At 42.5% G+C, this 24814-nt stretch overlaps 1 protein-coding gene across 1 annotated transcript in view; it reads left to right on the forward strand.

Moving 5' to 3' along the window:
* SPOCK1 (SPARC (osteonectin), cwcv and kazal like domains proteoglycan 1) overlaps positions 1-24814 on the forward strand; it is a 498679-nt gene that overhangs the window by 323954 nt on the left and 149911 nt on the right. The window contains exon 5 of the mRNA XM_006261659.4: positions 3182-3314. Within this exon, the coding sequence (XP_006261721.2) occupies positions 3182-3314 (133 nt within the window). The remainder of the gene's footprint in view (positions 1-3181; positions 3315-24814) is intronic.

Genomic DNA, 24814 nt, shown 5'->3' on the forward strand with positions numbered 1-24814 from the left:
ATATTTTTCTAAAACTGTGATAAAGTCTTTCAGTGATGCCTTGAAATGCATTTCTAGCTCAACTGCTCTTTGATGTGTTTTATATAATGGTGCAGAAACAAGGTGGCCTGATGGTGGTTATTTTCCTTCATGTCTGCAATGAAACCGATCCCTTGCCCTTACCTAAGCTGTTTTGACATGTTAAAGATGAGTATGTGTGGCCAAACCACATCTGCTTCATAGATAACAACCCTTGTTTGTTGTTTATGAGAGAAGCATTTCATTGGCTTACAACTGTATACTTCTGATAAGTACTTCATACAGTGCACAGCAACAATTTTGTGTTCTTTAGTGATTTAATACAATTCTTGAAACAGTGACCAGGCTTGGGAATGCTCACAGTGTCCCCAGGATATGGGTTGTTTGATGACAGTGATAAGTTGAGTTGCTGTACTGTAGATGAATTTTTTTTTCATAATATGAACCCCAAATTTCACACCTGATTTTACATGCACACCTAAGTCTCCTTTTGAGTTCATACTTATATATATACAGTAGCCATGGATTTGTATAGTAGGCAATTGTCAATCCACTGGATCATAGTGTGTGTGTCAGAGGTCTAGTCTCACACCTTGGCAAGAGTATGGAGGAGTGGAGGCTGGCCAAGACCTACCACCCCTCCTTTAAACCACTGAGACAAAATCAAAAGGCCAAACTGAATTCAGGCATTCAGTGCCTCAATGGTTATAGCCTCCACCAGAGAGCAACAGATAACTGCTGCTGACTTCCTAGTGCCTCAGCAAGGCCATGTTTCTATGAGGGTGATGGCTCTTAGACTTTCTCCAACTTCCAGGCAATGAGGGCTAGGGTTTTGAGACACCCTGCACTTGCCTTACTCTAGAAGTTGCAACACTTTAGTGTTTTATAGGAGCAAAATAAGGCTAAATAACCAGCTGGTCACCAACATGTTCAAGTAAAGCATCTTTTTTATTATTCCCATGTGAGATAAATGAGCATGCAGAAGTAGCTGCAAAAGTATATCACTCGTCTCTAATAATCAAGTTCTGCAAGCCAAGGGCAAATTAGGAAAATGACTGCTGTTATTAAGAGCTGAATTCAAGCTACACAAGAAGTAGGAAGCTTGTCTTCATGTCACAGAGGAATCCACACCCAACAGAATAATGAAGGGTCAAACAAATCAGATGTAAGTAGGATGTTCAGCCAATGAAAATGTCCTGACAATATCACATGTAGCCAGGACCCTGAGATTTAGTCCAGTTTAAGATACGAGTATATGTTTTCTAAGTGTTTTGCCTTACAATTGTTCTAATAGGCTTGGGACAGAAATTACACATAAACCGGTATATGTGGTCATAAACTGGTTCAAATCTGTAACACAACAGAAGTTCAATGCACATAAACTACTTTCAAAATGGCCAAAACCAGTTTAAGGTAAACCTGGATGGATGTAGTATCAGACTTAACTGATTTAGGTTAAATCAGTTTACTGAACTTCTGTCCCAGATCCCCTCCAGATTCAAGTTAACTCACAATCCCCTAGCATCCCAGGATGCCTTGCACCTCCCCTGCACACACCCCTCATAAGGCAGGTAGGATAGCCTTGGCCCAACCTGTCTTCTCCACCTGAGCAGCGAGGTGCGCTCTAGCAACCGCCAGCTTCCGACCTGGCCTGTTGCAGACATGTGGCTGCTTTTCCAGTGGATGACTGTTCACTTGGTTATTGTTTCAATCTACACAGCTTAGACTAACCTGCAAAGATTGAATCGATTCAACCTTAGGCTTTTTGATTGTCTGTACTTAGCCAGTAGGGCTGTGCGAAGCTTTGGTCACTGATTCGATTCAGAGGAGATTCAGCCCAATTTGGCAGCTGAATCTGCAAATCCTAATCAAATCAGGAGACCCATTAATCTCTCCAAATTGAATTGAAAGCCTCTGATTCAATTTGGAGAGATTCAGAGAGATTTGATGATTCAGCTATAGACACAGTTTTATATGTTTTTTCTATGTATCTCGACGTACCAGGCACAGCTTGTGAACACTGAGATGGTGGGGCAGATGAAGCGTCGTGTGGGAGCACGCGGGGAGAATGGGGGTATCCCTCATGCGCTCGATAGGAGATCTGCCCATCCCATGGCTTAGCAAGTCATACCTCCTGGGTCTGGGGGGGCACCCAGGGTCCCCCCATGGCTGATTGCCAAGCCAAGGGCTGCAGGAGGGTTCCTCGCATGCTTAGCGGTGGTCCCAGAAGTGGTCTGGGTCCGCCAGCAAATGCATGGGGGACACCCCACATTCCCGTGGGATGCTCCATCTGCCCCACCATCTCAGCCTTCATGAGCTGTGCCTGGTACCTTGAGGTACATAGAAAAAATATATAAAGCTGTGTCTATGGCCAAATCGCTGATTCTCTGAATCAGAATCGAATCTTCAGATTCACATTCGGCCAAATCGAACTGGAACAGTGATCCGAATCAGCAAAACAAATCTCTGTCCCCCAAATCGGGCTGAATCCAACTCATATATTGCCTGCTTCACACACCCCTGTTAACCATATACTCTCAACCTTAATTCTGTCATTAGAGTCATATTTAAGAAGTGTCTAATAGCTTCAGCTTTATATAATCACATTGGCCTCATCTGACTATAGATGGCTTTGTGTAAGTTATTTATCCTGTCTACAAGAGATTTTGGAAACCTAGCTGTTTTTGTAAACACTTTTGCGACTGAATGGCTTCTATTTAGATGTCCATTTGCCTGATTTGCAAGTGTAGCCAGGTGCAGAAGGACATCTAAATCTTCTCTTGAACCAGCACCTGCTTTTAGGAACACGACAAGACAGGACTAACTATCAGGCACTGTTCCTCCATTTCTCTAATTTATAAGATAGATATGACAGGATTTATTTTCTTCCTTTCCAAGAATATTGTGAGGATTGTATGATACCTATAAATAAAGTTGTTTGACGTTAAAAAATGTAGTTGCCAAGTGTTATTCATACAGTACAATACAACAGACTTAGAGAGAATTATCTAAGCATTGTACAGTGTCTCCTAGAATAGATCCTGTTATGGGATAGAAGCATATATAGTTAGAGACTATATTTAATTTTCAAAATGTTAATATAGGAAATAAAAGCCAAGCTTGCACAGGCATGTTCCAACAATTGGTGTGTTTTATTTTCCAGCCTTCGGCAAAAGAAAGGAAATCTGGCCCAGAAACATTGGATTGGACCAGCTAATATAGCCAAATGCAAGCCGTGTCCAGCAATGCATGGCAGCCCTGTCTGTGGTTCTGATGGACATACATACACTGCCAAGGTAAATCCTTTTTGCAAATGGAAACTGGTTGATCAGCCATGTTACCACTCAGAGAAGTCACAGTTTTAGCAAAGAAGTAGTTATAAAGGAATTTTAGATAACAGTGTTTGATTTCAAATTATATATTTCTGAATATAAGCATATGCTGATAACTTTATACTTCAAATACTTCTGGAACACAGCAACTTCTAATTGAATGTACCATTTCAGGAACCTCTTAATTTATGCTCCTCTTATGTTTTTTCTTCCCCCCAGTGTAGTAAAATTCTTTAAAAATTGGCAGGGAAATATGGACTCATTTCATTTTATGGGTTAATACTATCATAGGTATAGCATTTTATGGGTTAATAGCATAGTAGTTACTAAGCTTTGGTATAGTATTCATTGCCAGATTTGTCCTTGGAACGGCAATGTAATTTGGTAATAACATCATTTTCTGACTGATTTCTCATTGCATGGATAATGTATTGCAATCCATTTAAGTCCCAGTATTAATACTCTTGTGTTCAATATACAGCATACATTATACCTTAAACAAGATACTTCCATACATCAGTGGCTTTAAATTGACCCTGTGGTATATTGAAAATATGATTGCCTTAGGGGTTGATTCAATAAAAGAAGCCAGCACCACAGCCATGTTTAATTCAGCAGTCCAAAGCTCACGTTCTCAGAATTAAGCCTCCTGTGTTTCATATAGTGCAGTGTCCTATGTTTATACATCATGCTCCAGGCACTGCAAATTATGTCTGGGGAATGGCTCTAACATCTTTGGGGACAGATCCTTCTCTCCTAACTACCAGAGTGAGTCTTGACAGCCGGTAAGCCAACCTTTAAATGTTCAAGATGACCCCCAAAATAAGAAAATCAGAAAATAAGAAAATCAGAAGCAGAAATGCTTGAAATGTAGCAAAGTAAAACAGGGCATAGTATAGTTTGGTGAAACTACAGCTTGTATTCTCTCTGTAGCACCAAGGATGAAGTGTTACATCCTTTAATATACACAGTTACAGATAATAGCATGCACCGTGGCTTGGGCATCTCAAGCACAACAAGCCATACGGCCAAAGGCAGAAACTCTCCTTTCTATATTGATCCAGTGTGATTTGCAATCATATATGCAGATAGAATGAATGCTCTGACCTGCCTGCTGAACAAAGCGCTTGAAATGACAAGCTAAAATTGGTAACCTACCTTAGGCATCGCATAGAAATTTTCATCATTAGTTGGGTGGGGTAGGAATAGTGCTGTCAAAGGCTGTACATAACTCCCTGATATTTGGGACTGGATCATGTAATGGTGGATTTACTTGAGAGGTCTGTAGTAAATATCATTTTTAACACCAGCAGACTCTCCCTATGCCCAAAGAAGGGTGTTTGTGCCCAAAAGCTTGCAAAGAGCAAATTTTCCAACTATTTAGCTGGTCTAATAAAAGATACCACATCTACCGAAAGAACCTCGTCTTTCATTGTGTATGCATTCATACCGTTTTTCCTGGCTTAGCTGTATCTCTCAGCCAGCACTCTGGATCTTTTAGTTGCTCTTCTGATTATTTTTTATCATTAGCTCCAAACATTGTTTGATACAAAACTGCCAAAGTCGTAGGTTCTCTTAACTGTTGTGACTAAACTGGGAGTCTAACAGCTGTAATGAGACTGTCAAATGACATCTCGTGTTGACATGTTGTTCTGTGAAAGACATACCTCTCACAAGACTTCTTTTGTTGCATTGGTTGATAGGTATCAGACTTGTGCATTAACACCTCTAGCTTATCTTTATCTATTGTCTGTTTAGTTACCACTTGCTCTTGTCTCTGCCATTGGAAGATACATAGCTACGTTTTTGTCAGACTTTTCAAATGAACCAACTGTGTATGGTATACATCTCTGTTAAAAAGTTGCATTGTTTTTTCCAGTTATTGTCCATATTTCCTGCCATTTCCAGAAAAGCAGTAGAACAGTAATTGTGATAGCTTGCATTATACCGCATCACGGAAACCTCATCTTTTTTCGTATATTGTATATTTGGTTGCTGTTCTATAATTTGGCTTTGGACTGAAATCTCTTGTGCCACAATCCAAAATCCCTCCACAGCCATGTCAGTCCCAGCAACCACATGCATATGGGTTTGACCTTTATTCATCAGGAAGGAGATCCATTGTAGCAATTCTTTACTGCAGGAGCTCTTTGCAATATGCTACAACAGTATGTAGCTGTAATACATCTTGTGACATAATGCATATGATTACAGTAGGCCACAGAGCATTTTGGGTTCACTACGAGTGTCCTTTAAAAGCTGTGCTTTGTTGCCCTTTTTTTCAAGGGCAACTTTTGGCAAATAAATGTCAAACTCTTAAAAAGAGCAAGCGGAAAATTAGATTTTCCATCCTGGGGGAAATTCTGATATTTTGACATCTGTTTTCATTCAGATTCATGATAAAAAAGAGAATATCAAAATATATGGTAGAAAGTTCTGGAAAAAAAGTATCAGGAAATGCTGAAACATTGTTTATCAACTCTATTTGACATTAGCCTATGTCCCCCTCACAGTGTTTCAGGAGAGTTATGGTCCTGGTGCTTATTAGGCCTGTGCAAAGTGGCTAGTATTCTCTTCAAATTTGGCCGATTCGGGGGACAGTGATTCGATTCAGTGATTCGAATCGCTGTCCAGAATCAATCTGGCCGAATTTGATTTGGAGATTCGGCTGCAGCTTGAATCAGCTGAATCTCCAAATCACACAGGCCATGTCCCCTGCTTGCTCTCAATGGCTGCCCCACCAGCCCCAGCTCCCGGCTCTTTGAGAAAAGAAAAAAAAAGCCCCCACTCACCGACTGCTGCCAGGTGGGGGTGCGCTCCCTGCTGCCCTCCAGTGCCCTGCGCCACATGGGGGGCTCTGCTAAGAGCCCCCTGACCACCACCCACTCTCCCAGCCACCCTCCCCGGCTGCCTTGCCCACCCCAGCTCCTAGCCCTTTAAAAAAAAAAACCCTGTCTCACCGGCTCCTGCCCAGTGGAGGGGCATGATCTCCACTGCCTCCACGCTTCATGGGGGCTCTTCCATGAGCCCCCAGAAGCCCTAAAGCTGCTGCAGCAGCCGGTGAGCCCGGGTTTTTTTTCTTAAAGGGCTGGAAGCTGGGGTGGGCAGGGCAGCTATGGGGGGGGTTCGGGGCAGAGCCCCCCCCACATGGCGTGGGGCAGTGCAGGACAGTGGAGGTCACCCCCCCCCCCGCCTGGCAGCACCTGGCTTTTTTAAAAAAAATGGGAGCTGGGGCGGGTGGGGCAGCCATGGGGGGGGGCTGGGAGGGCAGGCAGAGATCGGGGGATGCTTGGGGGGACTGGGGGAGCAGGCAAGGGATGGGGCCTGGTAGGGGTCCCCCAGGGTCCCCTCCCTCGTCCTCCAGCCCCCCCCCCGTCCCCTACTTACCAGTATGGAGTCTGGGTCCAGCTCCTTGCTGCAGCCACCAGGGACTGCCCAAATTGCTGAAGCTCTCCAAATCTTTGCTGAATCAATTCAGAGAGCTTTGAATCAGTTTGGACCTTTTAATTGGTCTTCTGATTCGGATTTGGAGATTCATCTACCGAATCGGGCTGAATCGAATCAGCACCCAAAGCTTCACACAGCCCTAGTGCCTATGGCCCTGGTGCCTAGGGCTCTCTAGCTGTCTCCTGTAATGCACCACAACCATATGGTTCCCAGAATGCACTGGAGTACTTCAGTTAGAGGGTAGAGTGCAGTACACCATGACAGATGTAGTCCTGCCTATAGAGGAGAATTAAGTAGTTTGAGTGCCCCAAGCCAGGTGAAGCAGGAGGTCTGGCAAAAAGGACTGATGTTGAAGCAAGTCAAAATTCAGCATTTTAATTTGGTTTGAAAAAATATGAAATAATTTAGGTCTAGGGTGGTGTCACCCAAGACAGACCCTTTTGTTTCAATGTTCCTGATAGAAAATTAACATGAAATAGTAAAATTGAAATTCTCCCATAGGAAAATTTGAGTTTGCAATAACTTCATTTTTCATCAAGAAAAAAAGTAGAAAATCCCCACATGATTTCATTCTTGAGAGCTAAAAGAAAGGTTTGCCAGAACATTACTCACCTGATGATTAGAAGAAGGCACTTGCGAGTAAGGTTTTGAAACAGTGTTCCAGTAGTAGGAGTATTGGGCAAATAAATCAAACCGCTTAGATAAATGTTGCGGCACTGCAGAGAATTGGAATGGATGACCTAAGAGGCCTATGTCCAGTGTTTTGGAGTTCCCGAGGAAGAAGTCTTCAGTTCAAAACTGAATATATTTCTTTTTATGCTGTGGCACAGACAGGAGTTATGGACTTGGTGCAGGAATTGCTGGGTGAGGTTGTCTAATAAAGCAGAAGGTCAGACTAGATTATCATAATTATTCTTTCTAGCCTTAAACTATCTGAATTTATTTTAAAAAATAGGTACCATCATACTTGTAGAGAATATCCATATGTAAAACCTCCTCTCAGGTTGTAATGTCAGGGCAGCCTTCTCACACTGCTACTGAAACGCAAAGCACCTTGCACTTAAACTTTGACTTGATTTTCAAAAATGCCAAGCTCAGTTCACCCACAGTCTCTAATAGGATTCCTCAGTGCTCAGCACCTCTGCAATCAGGCCATGACTGACAAATGAGTTTGCTCTCTCTGCTATTTAGGCCATCACCATACTAGGTGGCTGTTTTATTTAGGGTTCTCCACACATGGGAATGAAGGGGTTTGAAATGCATAATCCTATATTGCAAAGTAGCCTCATGGACTATATACAGACGTTGCACCTATCGTGCTTTAAGCATGCAGAAACCACCCTAAAGCCATAAGTGAACAGAAGTTCACAGCTCTTAGAGCAATTTGAAAATGGCAGATCATGCTCTAAGTTACCCCTGGATAGATGAGGTATTAGACTAAAGCGCTTTCTGTTAGAGCACTTTATCAGAAGTTAGTGCCAGATCACATCAAGGGTGTTGCACAGGGCTGTGCTCTAGCCTCTGGCAGAGGTCATTTGTTCTGCCCGAATGCCATCTGGCCCTGCCCCACCCCCTTGGCTGTCAGTCTGATAACCTCTGATCCTATTCCCACTTCCTTCCTCTGGCCAGCTGTCAGCTGCAGCCAGATGGGCCAGGGGGGAGGAAGGGGGGTCTCTTTCTCCACAGCTGCCCCAGCCCCAGGGCATGCTGCAGCCAAGCCCTGGGGCCATAGGGGAAGGGGTCTAGGGTCTCTGCCCCCACAGCAGCCCTGCCACTGTGGCACAATGCAGCCTGGGTGGTGATGCTGCAGAGATACAGAGCCCAGACCCCTTTCCTCTGCACCCCTCCTGGGCTGGCTGGGAAGGATGCCCGGCCAGGGAGCCTGGGGCGGGGGAAAGGGGTCCAGGGTTTCTCCCTCCCACCTGCTGCTGACAGTCATCAGGGGGAGGGGGGACCTGGGGAGAGAGGCCACTCCAGCAGCCTTCTGGGAGGCCTGTAGGAGCACCCCCAGTGGCCATTGTGGGCAGACTCCAAGCCTCTGCCACTGAACAGCGAACATCTGTTCGGTTCGCTTGCACTCTTAACTTACAGCGCTTTAAGTAAAGCACAACAGTTAGCACTTCTGCCAGGGGCATTTTGAATGTTTGTACTTAGCCTTAGAGATCGTAGGCTTTAATCTGCTTCCCATCTTTCCAGTGTCTGAGCAACTTGCATAGGCAGCTGATACCCTATTCATGGAGTCTCTTGCACTTGTCTTATTTTATGGGGAAAAACTGGCTGCCTGGGTGGGTAGGATTTGGTTTTCAAGTATATATTTTTCAAGTACATTAAGTTACTAAGAGAGGGGGTTCTTTATTAGTTGTATTTGTTTCTGTGCTGTTTGGGATTTTATAGCATGGTGGTTTGAAAATGGAAGGGTGTCTGAAGGACGTGAGCACCATCACACTGGCAGAAAATTCTGTCAAGAAAGAAAGCTTTTCCAGCATTTACTAAAAACAGTAGAAGTCTGGATTGGGAAAATCTGCAATGGATACTTGTTCTGTAGCTGGAAATATTCCTACTAGTTTTTCCAGCTGCCTTCATTTGTTCTCCTTTAACGCCTACCAGAGAGGGCTGTATACTTTTTTCTGGCTTTGTAAAACATCCACTTCGTAGAAGTTTTTGTTTTCTTTAAGCGGCATAAATCAAACCACCGAAAAAACAGTAATTTCACTTTTTTAATTTCTCTTCTGGTGATTTATATAGAAGTTGCAGCTTCTCTTGCAAGTTTATCTTTGAAGTCAATTGGCTAGATCAGCATCTGTGCCTTCTATCTCCTTTCTGTAGGATCTCTAATTGTAGTTAGACTCAATTGGCAGTCTAAACAATACCTCTCTTCTTTAGAAGCCAGAACTGTCACTTAAAGTCTTACTACTTAGAGTCATTTCCTATTGTGTATCAGGATGAGAAGAAAGAGTCTAATATCCAGAGGGCTCTTTTTCAATGGCTTCATACATGGCAAAATAGGACACTTGTACACGTGACAAAAATTGCCTGTTTTTGTGGTTTAATTGCATCACGCTGTACATGTACAGGGTTTTATTTGTGATGTCAATGAGTTAGTTGCGTTGCAAACTAAACCACATCCACAGGTAGCTTTGTTTGCAACGTAGCTACTTGTAACTTTGCAGCCTTTTGACAGCTCACGCCTCCGCCGCAAGAGAGGTAGGCTGAAGGGAGAAGTGGTGCGGAACCCAATCCTTTTCTTTTTTTTTCTGCAGAGCTTTCCTGCATCTCTTGCAGCCAGGGAGCGAGCTGCCAGCAGGCCAAGTGGCCCCTCAGCTCCAGGGGTCCCTGTCCTTCCCAGGCTGCTGACAGGTGGGTGATACCCCAGCTCAAGCTTGGGGAACAGTTGGATTGGGCTGGGTGCTGTCTCCTGCAGCTCAGGGCCCGCCAGCAGCTCACCCCCCGACCATGGGAGAGGCGGGCAGGCTCCACAAAAAAAAAAAAAAGTATCAGGTTCCTCACTGCTTTTTTTTTCCCAGTGGAGCCTGCTTGCACAAGCTGCTGGTGGGCTGTGCAGCCCCTTGCTGCAGTGGAGCCTGGTTCTTTCCTCCATGGCAGCGGCACCCCCCAGGGCTGCCTGGGCAGGCTGCTAGCTACACAGGTGCTGCCCAAGCTTGGAGGCAGCACCCGCTGGATCCTACTCTTCCCCAAGCCCTCCAGCATGCACCATCCCAACTGCCTTCCCACGGCCTGAAACTGCCCAGAAACAGCCTGGCTTGCTCCCGGGGCAGTGCAGGGAGGCAGCAGGAGGGCAGCTGGGTGTGCTGGTGGGTGGAGAAAGCGGCAGGGACAGTGCACACAGTGCTGGAAGCCCCAGAGGGCTCGAGGAAGAGTTGGATCTGGCGGGTACTTCCTTCGAGCTGGGGCAGCACCTGGGCACTTAGCAGCCTGCCCAGGTGGCCAAGGGGGACACCACCACCATGGCAGCTCACATGGGTAGGCTCCACCGGGGGAAAAAAAAATGGGGAGGGGAGGATGAGGGACCTGATCCTTTTTTTCATGGAGCGTTCCTGCCTTTCCCGTGGCTGGCAGGGGCGAGCTGCTGACAGGCCTTGAGCTGCAGGGGACCCGGTCCTTCCATCCATGGTGGCAGCACCCCCTGGGGCTGCCCAGGCAGATGGCTAGCGGGCGGGTGCTGCCCCAGCTTGGAGACATCACCCAGCCTAATCCAACTGTTTCCCAAGCCTAAGCTGGGGCAGCACCTGCCTGCGAGCCTCCTGCCTTGGCAGCCTGGGGAGCGCCACTACCATGCAAGGAAGAACCAGGGCTCCTGCAGCTGAGGGGCTGCTCAACCCACCAGCAGCTCACCCCCAGCCACAGAAGATGTTCCCAGCCTCCGCAAAAAATAGATAAATAAATAGAAAAAGATTGGGTGGGTTTTTAATCATCACAATTCAAAAGCCACCATGTCAATTTAGGGGACTAAACCCCTGTTGTGTGTACAAGTGCCCATAGTGTTCAGAATTCAGATTTTGTAAGTCCTTGGTAAGATATGACCAGCAGTCATGGGACATCACCCAGCAGACATTCTGATTATATATCTACTTTTGCTCTCATGTAAATGTATGTCAGTATGAGCTGCTTTTGTAAGTTTGGCCTTTATTCTGTCTTCTGGCCCTTGCAAATGACTTTATTTTCAGTACGATTGTAATGGTTCCAGATGACTGCTACAAAAATGAAATGGTACATTTTTACATCTTAACAAATAAAATGATTATTGTCAGTAGTTATCAGGGCTTTCTGATAACTTTGATGAATAAAGGAGTTAGGGCTCCTTTCTTAGAACTGGCCTGAGGGTTTCATGGAAAGCTTTTACTGTCATTGCACCCATAAACCTTCTCGCCACCAGGTCACTAAAAGCTTGATGTTCTTTGTTGGTTCTTTTCTTTCCGGTGCAATGTTATTTTCAAGGATTATTTCAGGTTGTGTGGGTAGTGACAAATTGTTGTGAAATGCACCCCGATGTAAAGCGTGCAAGTACTGTACTATTCAGTTTGTGCATGTATGAAATGCGTACTTAAGAGGGCAGCATGTGTTCTGCCTCTTCACCAGCTAATTCACACAAACATAACAGCGTGCCTGACAAATGAGAAGGTTGTTTCCAAGTTCATATAGGAAGCACTGAAAGTGTCTACTGCTTGTCAGAACAGTTGAATACATGGAGTGGTCATCTGGTCCTAAAACCATGCATGAAGTGTGATGCGTGTAAGTTATTGATTTTTATAGTTGATCTCTATTTACCTGTATTGGAATCCACCCTGGCCGAGTGTATGGGTACTTTGGGGGTATCATTTAAAACTCTTATCGGTGATGTTTGTATTGGGGATTGTTGATTCCTTCTCTTTGAACAGTTGAGGGGAAAATGAATTAAAAGGAAATGATATTGAAGAAAAGCTGGATCGTTATCTTCTGGCTGCAGACTGAGGGTTAATGCCACTAGCATACTTTCCCCCAGTTGCAGCATTATTGCTCATGAAATAGCGTCTTGACATTAATTTTCCATCCAACATTTACTCACATTGAACCTCCCTTTTTCAGTGAATTTCATCAGGGATTGTTTTAGCACAACTCTCTGGACAGTTCCTGGGCTGTTTAGTTTCTATACTTTCAAATTTTCAGATGCTAATATACAAATAAGACAATAGGAATTGTTCTGAGGCATTATGCCCTTAGAGAGATGTATTTCAGAAAACTCCTGAGGGTTTTTTTTTCCCCCATTGGTAAGTAGAAATGCTGTGTAGAAATGACAAGACACTTTCAGGATGTTAGTGCCAGTATATTAACTGAAACATGTCTTTTTTAATTTTGCTGTTTTAAATGCAAGGTTTTCAATCTTGTATGACTAATAAAACCTTCCACTGATGCGAACAGGATTGCAAAATATTTAAAAGTGCTGGCATCTTATTATATTGCTAAATACAATCCTACTTCCAACTTTGATAGCGCTTTAACCTTCTCCAAGTTCTGTGCAGCTAGCTGCTATTTTATACAGACATCTAAAAGGGAAAGGAATAATTTTGCTCCCGTTAATTACCATGCTGTTAATTCCTGGGAGACAGTGTATGTTTACACACTGATCATGAAGGTTAAGCTATGGATAGAAAGAAGCTCAAAAGAAGCCATTTGCAGAGCACAAGAAGAAGAAATGTTATTGGTCGTATAAAACCAAGTAACTGCTGCATATTCTTGAGCACCATCTACTGGCATTTTATATGTTAACTATTTACATACACTAACTTTGTCTGAGAGTAACCAATGTAAGATGAAACTGTGATTTAGCACCCCGTTGCACTGGAGAGTAAAGGATCACCTGGAGAAGGGCGGAAGGGTCACTAAGGCTAACTCTGAACCAAGCACAGCCTGATATTCCCAAGAATTCAGCAAGTAGGCAATGATTAGAGCCCTTTGGAAATTTGGGGCAAAAAGTCACTATGTTGAAACAAAGTCCTCGTGACCAGATCCAATGAAATATTCACCCTCAGGAAGGGTTTCTTAAGTCCATGGAGGAATTTTGGTTCAAACAGAAGACAAAGAGGGACTCTCAAACAGTTAAGAGCCCAATGGTGGGGTATAATAGATGACATTCAAGATATTGGTCTGAACTACACAGAGCGTGCAAGTTCCTTAGCCACTACATTCCTGTTTCTGTAAGACTAGTACCATGGGAGGACCTAGGATTTTGAAAAGGGGGGTGCAGGTAGTGTGGCACATCATCACATATAACATGATATATACTTTTCATGGTTTCATGGAAATATATAACATATAACATGACATATATATATAATATATAATATGACATGTATAACATATATAACATATATGTTATAACATGTGTGTGTGTGTTATACATATATCTATAGAACTAGGCCCCTAGCATGTTAGTAAAGCTTTTAGTTTCTTTCTAAGTGGAGAAAATATGTCATGTGATATGTTATATACATATATATATATAACATATCACATGACATATATAACATATCACATATAGCATGACACACATTCTTCTCCAGTTAGAAAGAAACTAGAAGCTTTACTAACATGCTAGGGGCCTAGTTCTATATTATTCCATTTAAGCTGAAAACAAACACAGCTTTATTAGAATATTCACTAATTTGCTAGATAAAATATTAAGTTTAAAAAACACAAGAAACTAGGCAAAAATGGCCAAAATAGTATAAAGATATTCTTTCATTATTCCCTTTGTCATTCTAGTTAAATTTATATTCTTACATTCATAGAACAAAATCTAGTCTACTTGAGGATCTTGACAGTGCCTCCAGTACTTCACTGTCATTTATTTCTATGCCTTTTAGCTAGAACTACAAAGAATCTACAGGGCTGTGAAATAGAAGAGAGACATTACCAGGAATGGCTATCAGACAGCAAAATTGCAGAAGAAAGGATCGTTTGAATAGTAGAACATCAAGGCCCCCAGAAAGGAGAGAGGATCATTGACATCTATGGAGTGCAGAGAGATTAGCAGGAGTCAGGGAGCTATGAAGTCAGTTGAATCCCTCAATGCTGCCAGAATAGAAATGCCACTATCTCCCCCCTCTCCTCCACCCTAGCAGTTGGTTTTAAAGTTTGAGTAGAGCAGGAATGAAAGTGGGGGGTGTAACTGCACACTACACCCCACTAGATCCACCCCTGGGTAGCGCACATACTCACGTTCTATGAATATTTTCAAAAGATCGTGTTTCATCCAAGTTCAGGATGGAAAAATATTTGAAGTCTTGACAAGTTTCCTGCCCAGTTCTAGTGGTGAAAACTTTTGAAAATATGACCCCAATAGGAGTTGGTGAGATTCGAGCATTATTGAAAATCTGACGCAAATTGCCAATTTTAAGCATCTGTCAATTTTTCCCCGAGCAGTTTTGACAATTTGCTCTCCCCCCTCTCCATTCTTCCCCTGCCTCCATGATGAACCATAGCTGTGGTCCTTGCTCTGTCCACCAACCCCACTGTGAAGATCCAAGTGGATATAATCTGCTATTTTTACAGACAATGAGCCTGGGAGCTCTGTTCCCAATATATTTTGCAATTTCTTAGAAACTGTCCTTCCCTAGGGCAAGCTAATTTCAAATACAAGAGGCAACTGAGGCTGCCATGCCACCTCAGTGTGCACCTGTGATGGTTTCAGTGGATTGTCTCACTGCTTGGAATGGCATAATCGTATCAGAGTATAAACTTTCTGGCAACTAAAGAATACCCTTCAATCCTTGGTCTTTTAATTCATTTAAAAAAGCCAAGGCCTTGAAAAATAGACAATATAGTTATTACTTGAAGTGCAGACGTTTGAAATATGCAGTGTTTCTCCCTCACTGTTACGTTTTCTTTTGTAAAGAAAGGCTGCTCTTCCCTGGATACCAGCCTCTCTTATGCTCTAACAATATTTAGTCCTTCTGCAGCACCTTCCAATAAAGGTTGTAAGGGCTTTTTGCAAATAGTAATGAATTAAGCCAGCAAAGTAGCTAAACTGTATAAAGAATGCTACATAATTAGTTAGCACTTTTGTCAGCAACACATTAAGAAGAATAACTGCATAGCTGTCACTTTTACAGGAAGTTTAATTAAGCTAGTTAATAAAGCAATTACCTGAACATGACGATGAGTGCACTTAACTAATCAGAAAATGAAAATAGGGGTGAACTTAAATTACAAAACACACCACCTCAATAACTAACAGTCCCTTAAAAGATTGAAAGGTACATTGGAATAATTATTATGCTTGTAATTAGGTACATTGTTGTTCTGCAAATTTTAATTAAATCATTGCAAACTAATTAAGCCTGTGATCATGTCTCTTTTGTTTGAAAATGGAAAAATTACCTACCGTTATCATAGCAGTAGGTAACAGATTTGATATTAAAGGAAACAAGAGACAAACCATGTTGTGACAGAGAAACAGCATTGGCTAAAATAACTCAGCTTGATGTTTCTTGCTAAATTCAATATTTAAAGAAATGTTCTCCACGAAGGCAACCTCCACATTTAGAAAAACGACGAGTCAGTATTTGCCAAGATTGCAAATGTTTGGTATTTATAACAGCATAGCTTAGAGTTTCATATCCCATCTAACTGCAAGATATCGTGTAGGCCTCTGGTACTGTTATCTAGTTTTCCTTTGTCACAGTTTTCTCCATTACTGACCTTACTTAACCAGTGAATGGGCATTTCTAACTACCTTCTTATTTGGAGTGTCTACACAAGATGTTTACCATGCAGTTGACTAATTAGCCGCACAGTAAACATCTTGGCATCTACACATGTGCCTCTATTAGGCTGATTACATTAATTTACTCTACAGCAGGATAACATTTGTAAATGCAAGTATTATCCTACTGCAGAGTAAAAAAAGCTCCACAGCGGTGCATGTGTAGACGTTGACAGGGCTGGCTGGGGCTCGACGGTGCTTCAGCATGGGGGCTGCCTGCCGGTTAGCCTTGCAGTAAAGCTCACTCGTGCCCCAGCCAGCCCCTCTGCAGCACGCTGAGCTGGGGGGAGCAGCCCCAGGCGGGCAGGCTGACCCCCTGGACCCCTTACCAGCCAAGGCTGCTTTGCCCAGGATCCACATGCTTTGCCTGAATAAACTGCAGAGCTTATTGCCCCTCGGTGCACGGTCAAACAGCACACCTGGGACTCGGAGAAATTAACTCTGGAGCAAGAAGCTCTGCAGTTTATTCAGGTGCCATAACTGCACATATAGAAACACATATAGATGCACCCAGTGTCACTAACCCTAAATGTAGTACCTCTAAAACGTGAGCGCTATGGCAAGTGTTAGGAGCAAGGACTTCACTGTACTGAGAAATGGAGGGAGTTATCTGTCCAGGATGATGTTGTTATAAATGCTGCTAACAGAAGAGAAGATAATAAGGCATCTGGGAAAGAGGATGAATAGGTGCGATGAAGAACAAGTGAGGAACAATCAAAAAAAACAAACCTGGGGATAAAGCAGAGTTTAAAAGAAGACCCCCTATGATTTAGTTTCTTTTAGTTAAAATGAGATTTGTTGATGGGCAGCAGAGGAACAAATTGTCTCTCTTCATCTGTTCTTTTTTTTTTTTTTTAATGTGCATGCTCTGTTCTCCTGAGCTTAGAATCTGCCTTCTGAATGACCAGTATTCACCAGATATCAAGACCAGCGCTATCTATCATGGCCCAGCAGAGAGAGAGTTCAATTCCTCCCTGCCACTTCATGCATTGTAACACTTCACACCTCTCTGTTCCCCCATCTGCAAATTAAGGATAAAGTGCTTTGAGGTTTGCTAATAAAAAAAAAAAGCATAAAATTATAAATCCAGGTTATCCCCCCCCCCCTTTTTTTCACAGCAGAGTATCTAAGGCAGTCCAGATCTGCATAGCAGTAATTGGAGTATCCTATGTGCAGTCTTCTGCTCCTCCCCTGCAGCTGGCCAAAAATTTCAATTAAACAATTTAACATTGGGGGAAAACAGTTTTATTGAGATCTATATGTTTGGCCAGGAACACTTAGATTTTGAGGAAATTTTCTCTTCGGGAAAGTCTTAATGAACTACTGTGACCCTCTCATTTCATTTTGATACGGTTGAAATGTTTCCTTTCAGTCCGTCAAGCATTTCATTCTGACTTGCTGTTTTAATTCATTTCCTTTGGACTTTTATTTCATAATACATAATAACAACCTACAATGGTTGTATATAACGTCAATGTTATATTTCAATATTATGTGTGTGCAATTGAATGTAATGAAGTCCACATGAACTGGTTTGCGTTTTCAAAGCAGCACATCTTCATCAAAACTGGCCAGCATTATTTACTCAAAGTGTTTGATAGTCATTATACTTTGGATTGAAGTTATTTCTTTTGAAATGTCAGCTTTCCTTGTAGGACGGAAATCCTTTTTTGACCAGTTCTATCTTCACCATTCCCAGCTTTCAGATAGTTCCCACACAAAAAGCCACAGGAAGAGTAGGAAAGCTCTCTCAAAAGGCTGTCTTACATCACATTATAAAATCTGTCACAATGTTGATAATGTCCTAAAATATTTGATAGTATTCCATGGTAAGCAGTATCCCTATTGGCTTGCCATAGGAGTGTTGTCTAAGTATGGACATGACTCCAAGACTACACTGGATAACCCAGGGAGGTTTTTGCGCGATCTGACACTTGGGTTATAACATGTGCTCAACTAGACCCAATTCTGTTTCCCCTGCCACATTTCTATGGGATTTTATCTGCTAACATTAACATGTGTTATGTCATATTTCTGATGAGCTAACAAGGCCCTATTCAGCAGTGAACGGGCCAGCTTCAGTCCTGGAATAACTGGATACCATCCTCACTCCTTTTTTAATGGGTGTTGCATCCATTTACCCTAGTGATAAATTCAGGATGGATTTTTTAGCAACACACAACTCTAACATGTCAATTGAAGCAGAGTTTAACTAAGTCCAAGAGGTGGGGAGAGGTCAAAGTCAATGATTTCCACGTGACACTATGCATAAACTTAAGCCCTGTTTAGACGTGATCAGTAGCAGAGTGTTTAGTTTTCCCTAAATTGTTACAGCGTCGGATGTTTATTTGACAGGTTTTATGGCTTTATTCCTGCACCAGCTTAGCATTTACTGGGCTTGGATACCTTGCTTTTCTGCAAGGCATATTTTAGTTCTAGCTTGTTGGGTTTCCAAGGGGCTTTGGAAGCTGCATTTTAATTTCAGTTGTTGTTAAGCAAGGTTAGAGACCTCCAGGCCCAAGTCTGTTAAAAGAGACAAGAAAGCCCCAGCTCCAAGAATTAATCTATGCAATGTTTCTTCTGTTTTATCTCTTTGTTCCTGGCCATACCTGAGTGACTAGCATATAATAGTTTCCTTTGTCTCTTCAGCAATGCTGCTAGCAAATTGTGCATTTACGATCAAAGACAACTCTATGTAAAGCATGCAAAGGGCAATTGTTTAGAAAAATGTTGACTCAGACAGTAATAAAATATGCATTGTTACATTTTATACCATAAACAAATGTCACTATCGATGTTGTTTCCTATATCTTCATTTATACAAGAGGCTAAATCCTGCACATTAGCCAGGGCTGCCTCCCGGCTATTTTTCTTACTTCCTAAGCCGGTTTGTACACGGCATCTTTTCTGAGTTAAGAGGCCAGATTCTAATCTTAACACAGGTGTAAATTCAGGACTGCCCCTCTCCTTTTTCTGTAGTTACTCCAGATTTATGGATTTGTGGCGGAGACCAGAGTTTGCCTGTTGCAGTGTTAAAATGAAGCAAGAGTTTATTTAAAAAATATATTCATTTAAATACTAGAAATCAATGTAAACACACCTTTCTGGGATAAACCCTGCTGTCTGTGTTCAGCATTCATTCATGTCATAGTTGAGGACAAACATTTGGACTATTCAAGTGCTAAAAGAAATCTGAAAATGTACTGAGAGTCAAGGGAACGCTGCATTCCCAAGAACCCATGGTGTGACCTCTGTGTCATAATTTCTGAGGGATATTCTCTCCCATGCATTTACAATACCAGGATTACAAAATAGGATTGTCTTTATGCCACTTATCGTATCAAAACTGGCCTTCTATCACCTCTGCCCTTCCTGCAGAGCCACAGTTTACAGGGTGCTAGAGTTTATTTTTGGCTAAGGAAGCTCTCTGAGACAATGAAATCTGTGAAACTTTGACTTTTTAATCCAGTGACAAGTGACTTTTTAATCATGCATACATCCTCACTGCAGCTCAACAAATACCACAGCCTTATTTCAAATCCTAGTGGTTCATTTTTTTCTGCTACTGCATGCTTTTGGAATAGGTTTTATTCCCTTTGCACCCACAATGATTTTGCCTGTTACCTGAAAAACAATTGGAAACTTTCCCTTCCCTTCCCGAATCCTCTTTATATTAGCTTTGAACAAGTCCCACAAATTGGGCCCTTTATGAACTGTAAGTTGTATGTAATGAGGAGCATAGTGACATGGCCGGTCACCCAGGACACAGGGAAAGCAGCAAATTCCAGTTGCCAGCATGCCGCCAGGATGGTTGCAGTCATGTGATTGCTGGGAGCAGCCAATTTTTTTCACCAAGACAGTTGCCACAGTCATGCCAGTGTATGTACTCCTCCACCTACCTCCCTACCAGGCCCCATAACTACAAAGGCATTTGTCAGCCAGTATACTGTCTATTGTATGAACAGATAAAGAGATGTAGGCAGTCGCTAGTATTCAGAAGATCTATAAGCTTTACTGCTTCCAGACAGCTGTTGTCCTGATGATGTGTGCCAATGTCCAGTATCATCTGGCATCTCTGTGGCCTTACAAAAAAAAGCATTGAAGTGTTAGAGCAATCTTTTTTAAAGAAAAACAAACTGTTTCTGTTAGAGTCAACACAGTGGCTTACCTTACCCAGGAGGCATGTGCAATCAATCAGCAAACAGAAAAACCAGGCTATTTTTCACTGGGCAACTCCTATTCTGTCATATTGCAAGACCCTGTCAGTGCTGTTAATTCTGCAGAAATTAATGTGGATTGAAGCACAATGCTCTGTCCAGCAATGTGCCTGTTAATGTCACTTTGTTCTTGGGGGGAAAGAACTTGCAGTGGTCAACAGTAATGTTATTTACCATTTGTTCTGAAAATGCAGGTTTTTATTGAATCCTTTTGGTCTGCACAAAGGAAATCATTTGACTTCTTCCACCATGGACCCTACTTCCATTTACAGCACCCTGGGCACGTCTACACATGCACATTTGCTGCTCAGTGATTTAGGTTACTGTGCAGTAACAGAAAATTACTGTGCAGTAGGCATGCATCTACACATGCACACCTGTACTGCACAGTAACTTGGGTGTAAATTTGATACCTGCATTCTGATTTTGATTATAAATCAAATTTATACCCAATTAGTTACTGCGCGGTAGTGCAAGTGTAGACACCTTACTGCACAGTAACACTGTGTATGGACTGACTCGGGACTAACTTCAGTCCCAAGTCAGTCTACACACAGCGTTACTGTGCTTTAATGACTGCACAAGTAGATGCTAGCCTAAAAACTGGTTACTGCACAATAAGTTATTGCTCAGTAAATGCATATGTAGACATGCCCCCTGCTCATAGGAGAAGGAGCTTTGTTTTTGTTTTGCTAAGGTTAATCTCCAGTGTTGGAAGAGAGGGAGTGGTGGCTCTACTGCTTCTGGCATTGGAAAGAAAGGAAGACTGTCCAGGCCAGTATGGACCAGGTGTGGACTGGGTGTGATGGGGCCTCTTATTCACTTAATTCTCCTGGTGGGACATCAGGTGGGAGTTTGAGCAGATTGTGTGCCACTTTGCCTTCTGCTTACAACACTGGCTACAGAATATGAATCTACATCCAGATCCAAGTAACTATAGACCGGCTAGTCTATCCTTGGGAAAACCCTTGAAAAAATTATCAAGGATCACATTTGTAGGAGTCCAGAAGGTAATATAATGTTGAAGGGCAATCAGCACAAGTTCATTCATAGCAGGTAGATCCTGCCTAACTAACCTTGTTTCTTTCTATGACGAGGTCATTAAAAGCTTAGATGCAGGTGTCAAGGTAAACATCACCTACTTGGACTTTAAGAATGCCTTTGACCATTCCTATTCTTATCAACAAATTAAATGGCTGTGCCATAGACAGTTACACAATCATGTGGGTGGCAAATTGGCTTAAGGTTCATACCCAGAGAGTGGTGGTGGATGGGTAGGTATTGACCTGGGAAGATGTGATCAGCGGGGTCCTCCAAGGTTCGATCCTTCAGCCGGTACTGTTTAATATCTTCATCAGCAACCTGGATAAGGGCGTGGAAAGCACTCAGTTCAAGTTCACCGATGACACCAAACTTTGGAGCAAAGTAAACACACTGATGGGAAGAAACCAAATCCAGGCGGACCTGGACAGGTTAGAGAAGTGGGCAGAGAACAGTAGGATGCAGTTCAACAAGGACAAGTGCAAGGTGCTGCACCTAGGGAGAAGGAATCACCAGCACACCTATAGGCTGGGGGATGACCTTCTCAGCAGCAAAGTGGCAGAAAGAGATCTTGGAGTCATTGTTGACTCCAAGATGAATATGCATCATCAATGTGAGGAAGCAATTAACAGAGCTAACCACACTTTGTCATGCATTAGTAGGTGCATCACGAACATGTCCAGGGAGATGATGCACCCCCTCTATGCAGCACTAGAGTACTGTGTCCAATTCTGGGTCCTGCAATTCAAGAAGGATGTGGGCAACCTCGAGAGGGTCCAGAGGAGGGCCACGCATATGGTTAGAGGCCTGCAGGGAAGGCCTTGTGTGGAAAGACTGAGGTACCTGGACCTTTTCACCTCCACAAAAGAAGGCTGAGGGTGGATCTAGTGGCAGTATATAAATTCACCAGTGGGGGAGGGCAGCAGGGAATAGGATAAGCTCTGTTTACCAGAGCACCCCTTGGAATAACCAGAAACAATGGCCACAAGCTGATGGAGAGTAGGTTTAGTTTGGACATTAGAAAGAACTTCTTCACGGGTAGGTTTGCCAGAATCTGGAACAGGCTTCCAAGGGAGGTGGTTCTCTCCCCTACCTTGGGGGTCTTCAGGAGGAGACTGGACAGGCACCTGGCTGGGGTCACATGACCCCAGCACTTTTTCCTTCTGCTGGCAGGGGATCGGACTCAATGATCCTTTAAGGTCCCTTCTGACCCTAGCATCTATGAATCCATAGGGCCACCACTCTCAACTCACCCAACAAATCAGACCTCTGGATTTAAATTAAATGATTAGATCCTTGGAGCAGAGATTGTGTCACGTTATGTCTTTGTACTAGACTAGGGCATAGCACAATACTGCCTCCTTTGGGTTGTGCCACAATAGAAATAATATTGAACTAAGGTCTTTGGGAGGTGAGGTGCTAGCTTTAAAATGCTTTCTTTTGTTCACACCTGAGTGTCATTTCTGCTGTGGACAGTGTGTAGCCATTTAGATCCTGCTCTCTAAATTTCAGTCTTACTATTGATGGAAAATATGGCACCTAAAAATAGCAGAAATCACAGGGAAGAGGTCAGGTCAAGCTCAAGTGAAAGTGGGGCTTAAAGTTTGCAAATTCAGCTTAAACTTACTCAGTAATGTTCACTGCTGTGTCCTTCCTGTACAATCCACCTTTTCTGTGAAGAAGCAGAATTATTACTCATCCTGAGCCTGAGAACACATTAGAATGGGGGAAAGTGGTCAAATTAATCAGTTTGACAAAGCATTGGTAGATTAGGACTGGACCAAATAGATTTGCCTCGGGTAGCTTCTGCAGATATGTTTCAAAGGGTAAGAAATTGTCTAGGTATCCTTCATAATTTCTTTAAGACATCAGTTTTTGTGCATCAGTTTTTAAGACATCAATTTTAACAAATTTTAAGGCATTGGTTCTCTTTCAATTTCCTTTTATGGGTTTAAAAAAAATAAAACTGTTGAAGTTTGCTCTCCCCATCACTTCTGTACCCTTCTTTGCCGTACGCAGCTGCTCTCAGATATCAAATGATTGTTAAGTCAAGCCATTTTAGTGGAAAGACAAGAGACATAAGGAGTTAAAACCAGATATAAGGAGGGATGGAGGGATCAGATTTGACAATTTACCTTTAAAGTATTTGCTGGAAGCCTGATTTAAGTTTTGCTGTGCCATGTGCTAAAAGCAAGCAGTGACACAGGAATATTTATCCCCTCTCTATAATGTTGTCTAGCAGGGAAGGTGTATTTTTAGTCTGTTTCCATTCCCCTTTGTATTGTTCCATCCGAAACAATTTACAGATTGTTTCTATGCTCTTAGGAGCATGGTCCGTCACAGCCAGGCTCCTTTGTGATTAACGTGTTTTGTCAGTTTCTAGCTCCATATTTTTATTCCTGAACCTGTTATTTTTATATTGCTCTGGTTATTCAGAGTTAGAAGGTTTTATCTGTCAACTCAAGAAAATACTATTTGGGGGACATTACAGTAAGGTGTCTCTTTTATGCTTGTTACTATAATTAGTAAGTTATTGGCCTGCTGTTTTGAGTATTATGAGTACCATATTATCTCACATGCAACACACCCCAGAATAAGATATGCACCTTGTTTTGGAAAGGCAGAATGAAGAAAAAAAGGTCTTTCCTTGTAGTAAGTAACTGAGTAGCAACAGGAAGCTGAGCCTGCTCAATGTTCTTCTCCATATGAATCGCATGCAGATTTTAATTTTGCTTTTGCCTGGTAAGTGACAGAAATTGCTTTTACCATATTTCTCGCATCACACTGCAGTTTCTCGCATCTGTCATTATTTGGGGGGAGGGCATAGTTTGGGGGAGGGAAAGGTGCATGTGGTATACAAGAAAATATGGTACATACGAAGTGTAACTTGAATTTTCCCCTGAATATCTTTGCAATATGTAAATGCAAAGATGATTTACAAATACAATAGTGATGAGGACAGAATAGGAACCTATAAAGGAGCACAACAGAACAGAATAGAATAGCCTCCATATTTTCAATCAAGGAGATTTGTCATTGAATGGCTAGAGGAGAAGATTGAGTTTCAAGGGGCAAACTTTTTATTGTCAAATCAAGTCACTTAGACCATGTCTACTTGGTAAATTTACTATTCCAGGCAGTATGTCTACTGTACCGTCTTCCCCATTGGAGGTCTTGGATGCTTAGTACTTATGTAAATTCAGTTACAATTCAGCAACTAAGCGCTCTTAAGCATTTGCTGAAACCCTATGTAATTCAATGAGACTTCAGCCCATGCTTAAGTACCATCCTCCAACACCACTGGATCCAAGTCTTTAGCAGTTGTCCCGACCTGGGATCTAAATATAATTTAGCAAACAACATAAATATGAACTAAAAGCATGCCTATGTATGGATTTAAGTGTCCGGCTTCAGGCATATAAGTAAAAAATAATGGCCTACCCTCATCATTTTGCAGAGCAAGTAAACACCATAGTTCACCATAACCCTTTGTGTTG

Source organism: Alligator mississippiensis, chromosome 9, assembly GCF_030867095.1.
Source record: "Alligator mississippiensis isolate rAllMis1 chromosome 9, rAllMis1, whole genome shotgun sequence".
In the NCBI taxonomy this organism is placed as follows: Eukaryota; Metazoa; Chordata; order Crocodylia; family Alligatoridae; genus Alligator; species Alligator mississippiensis.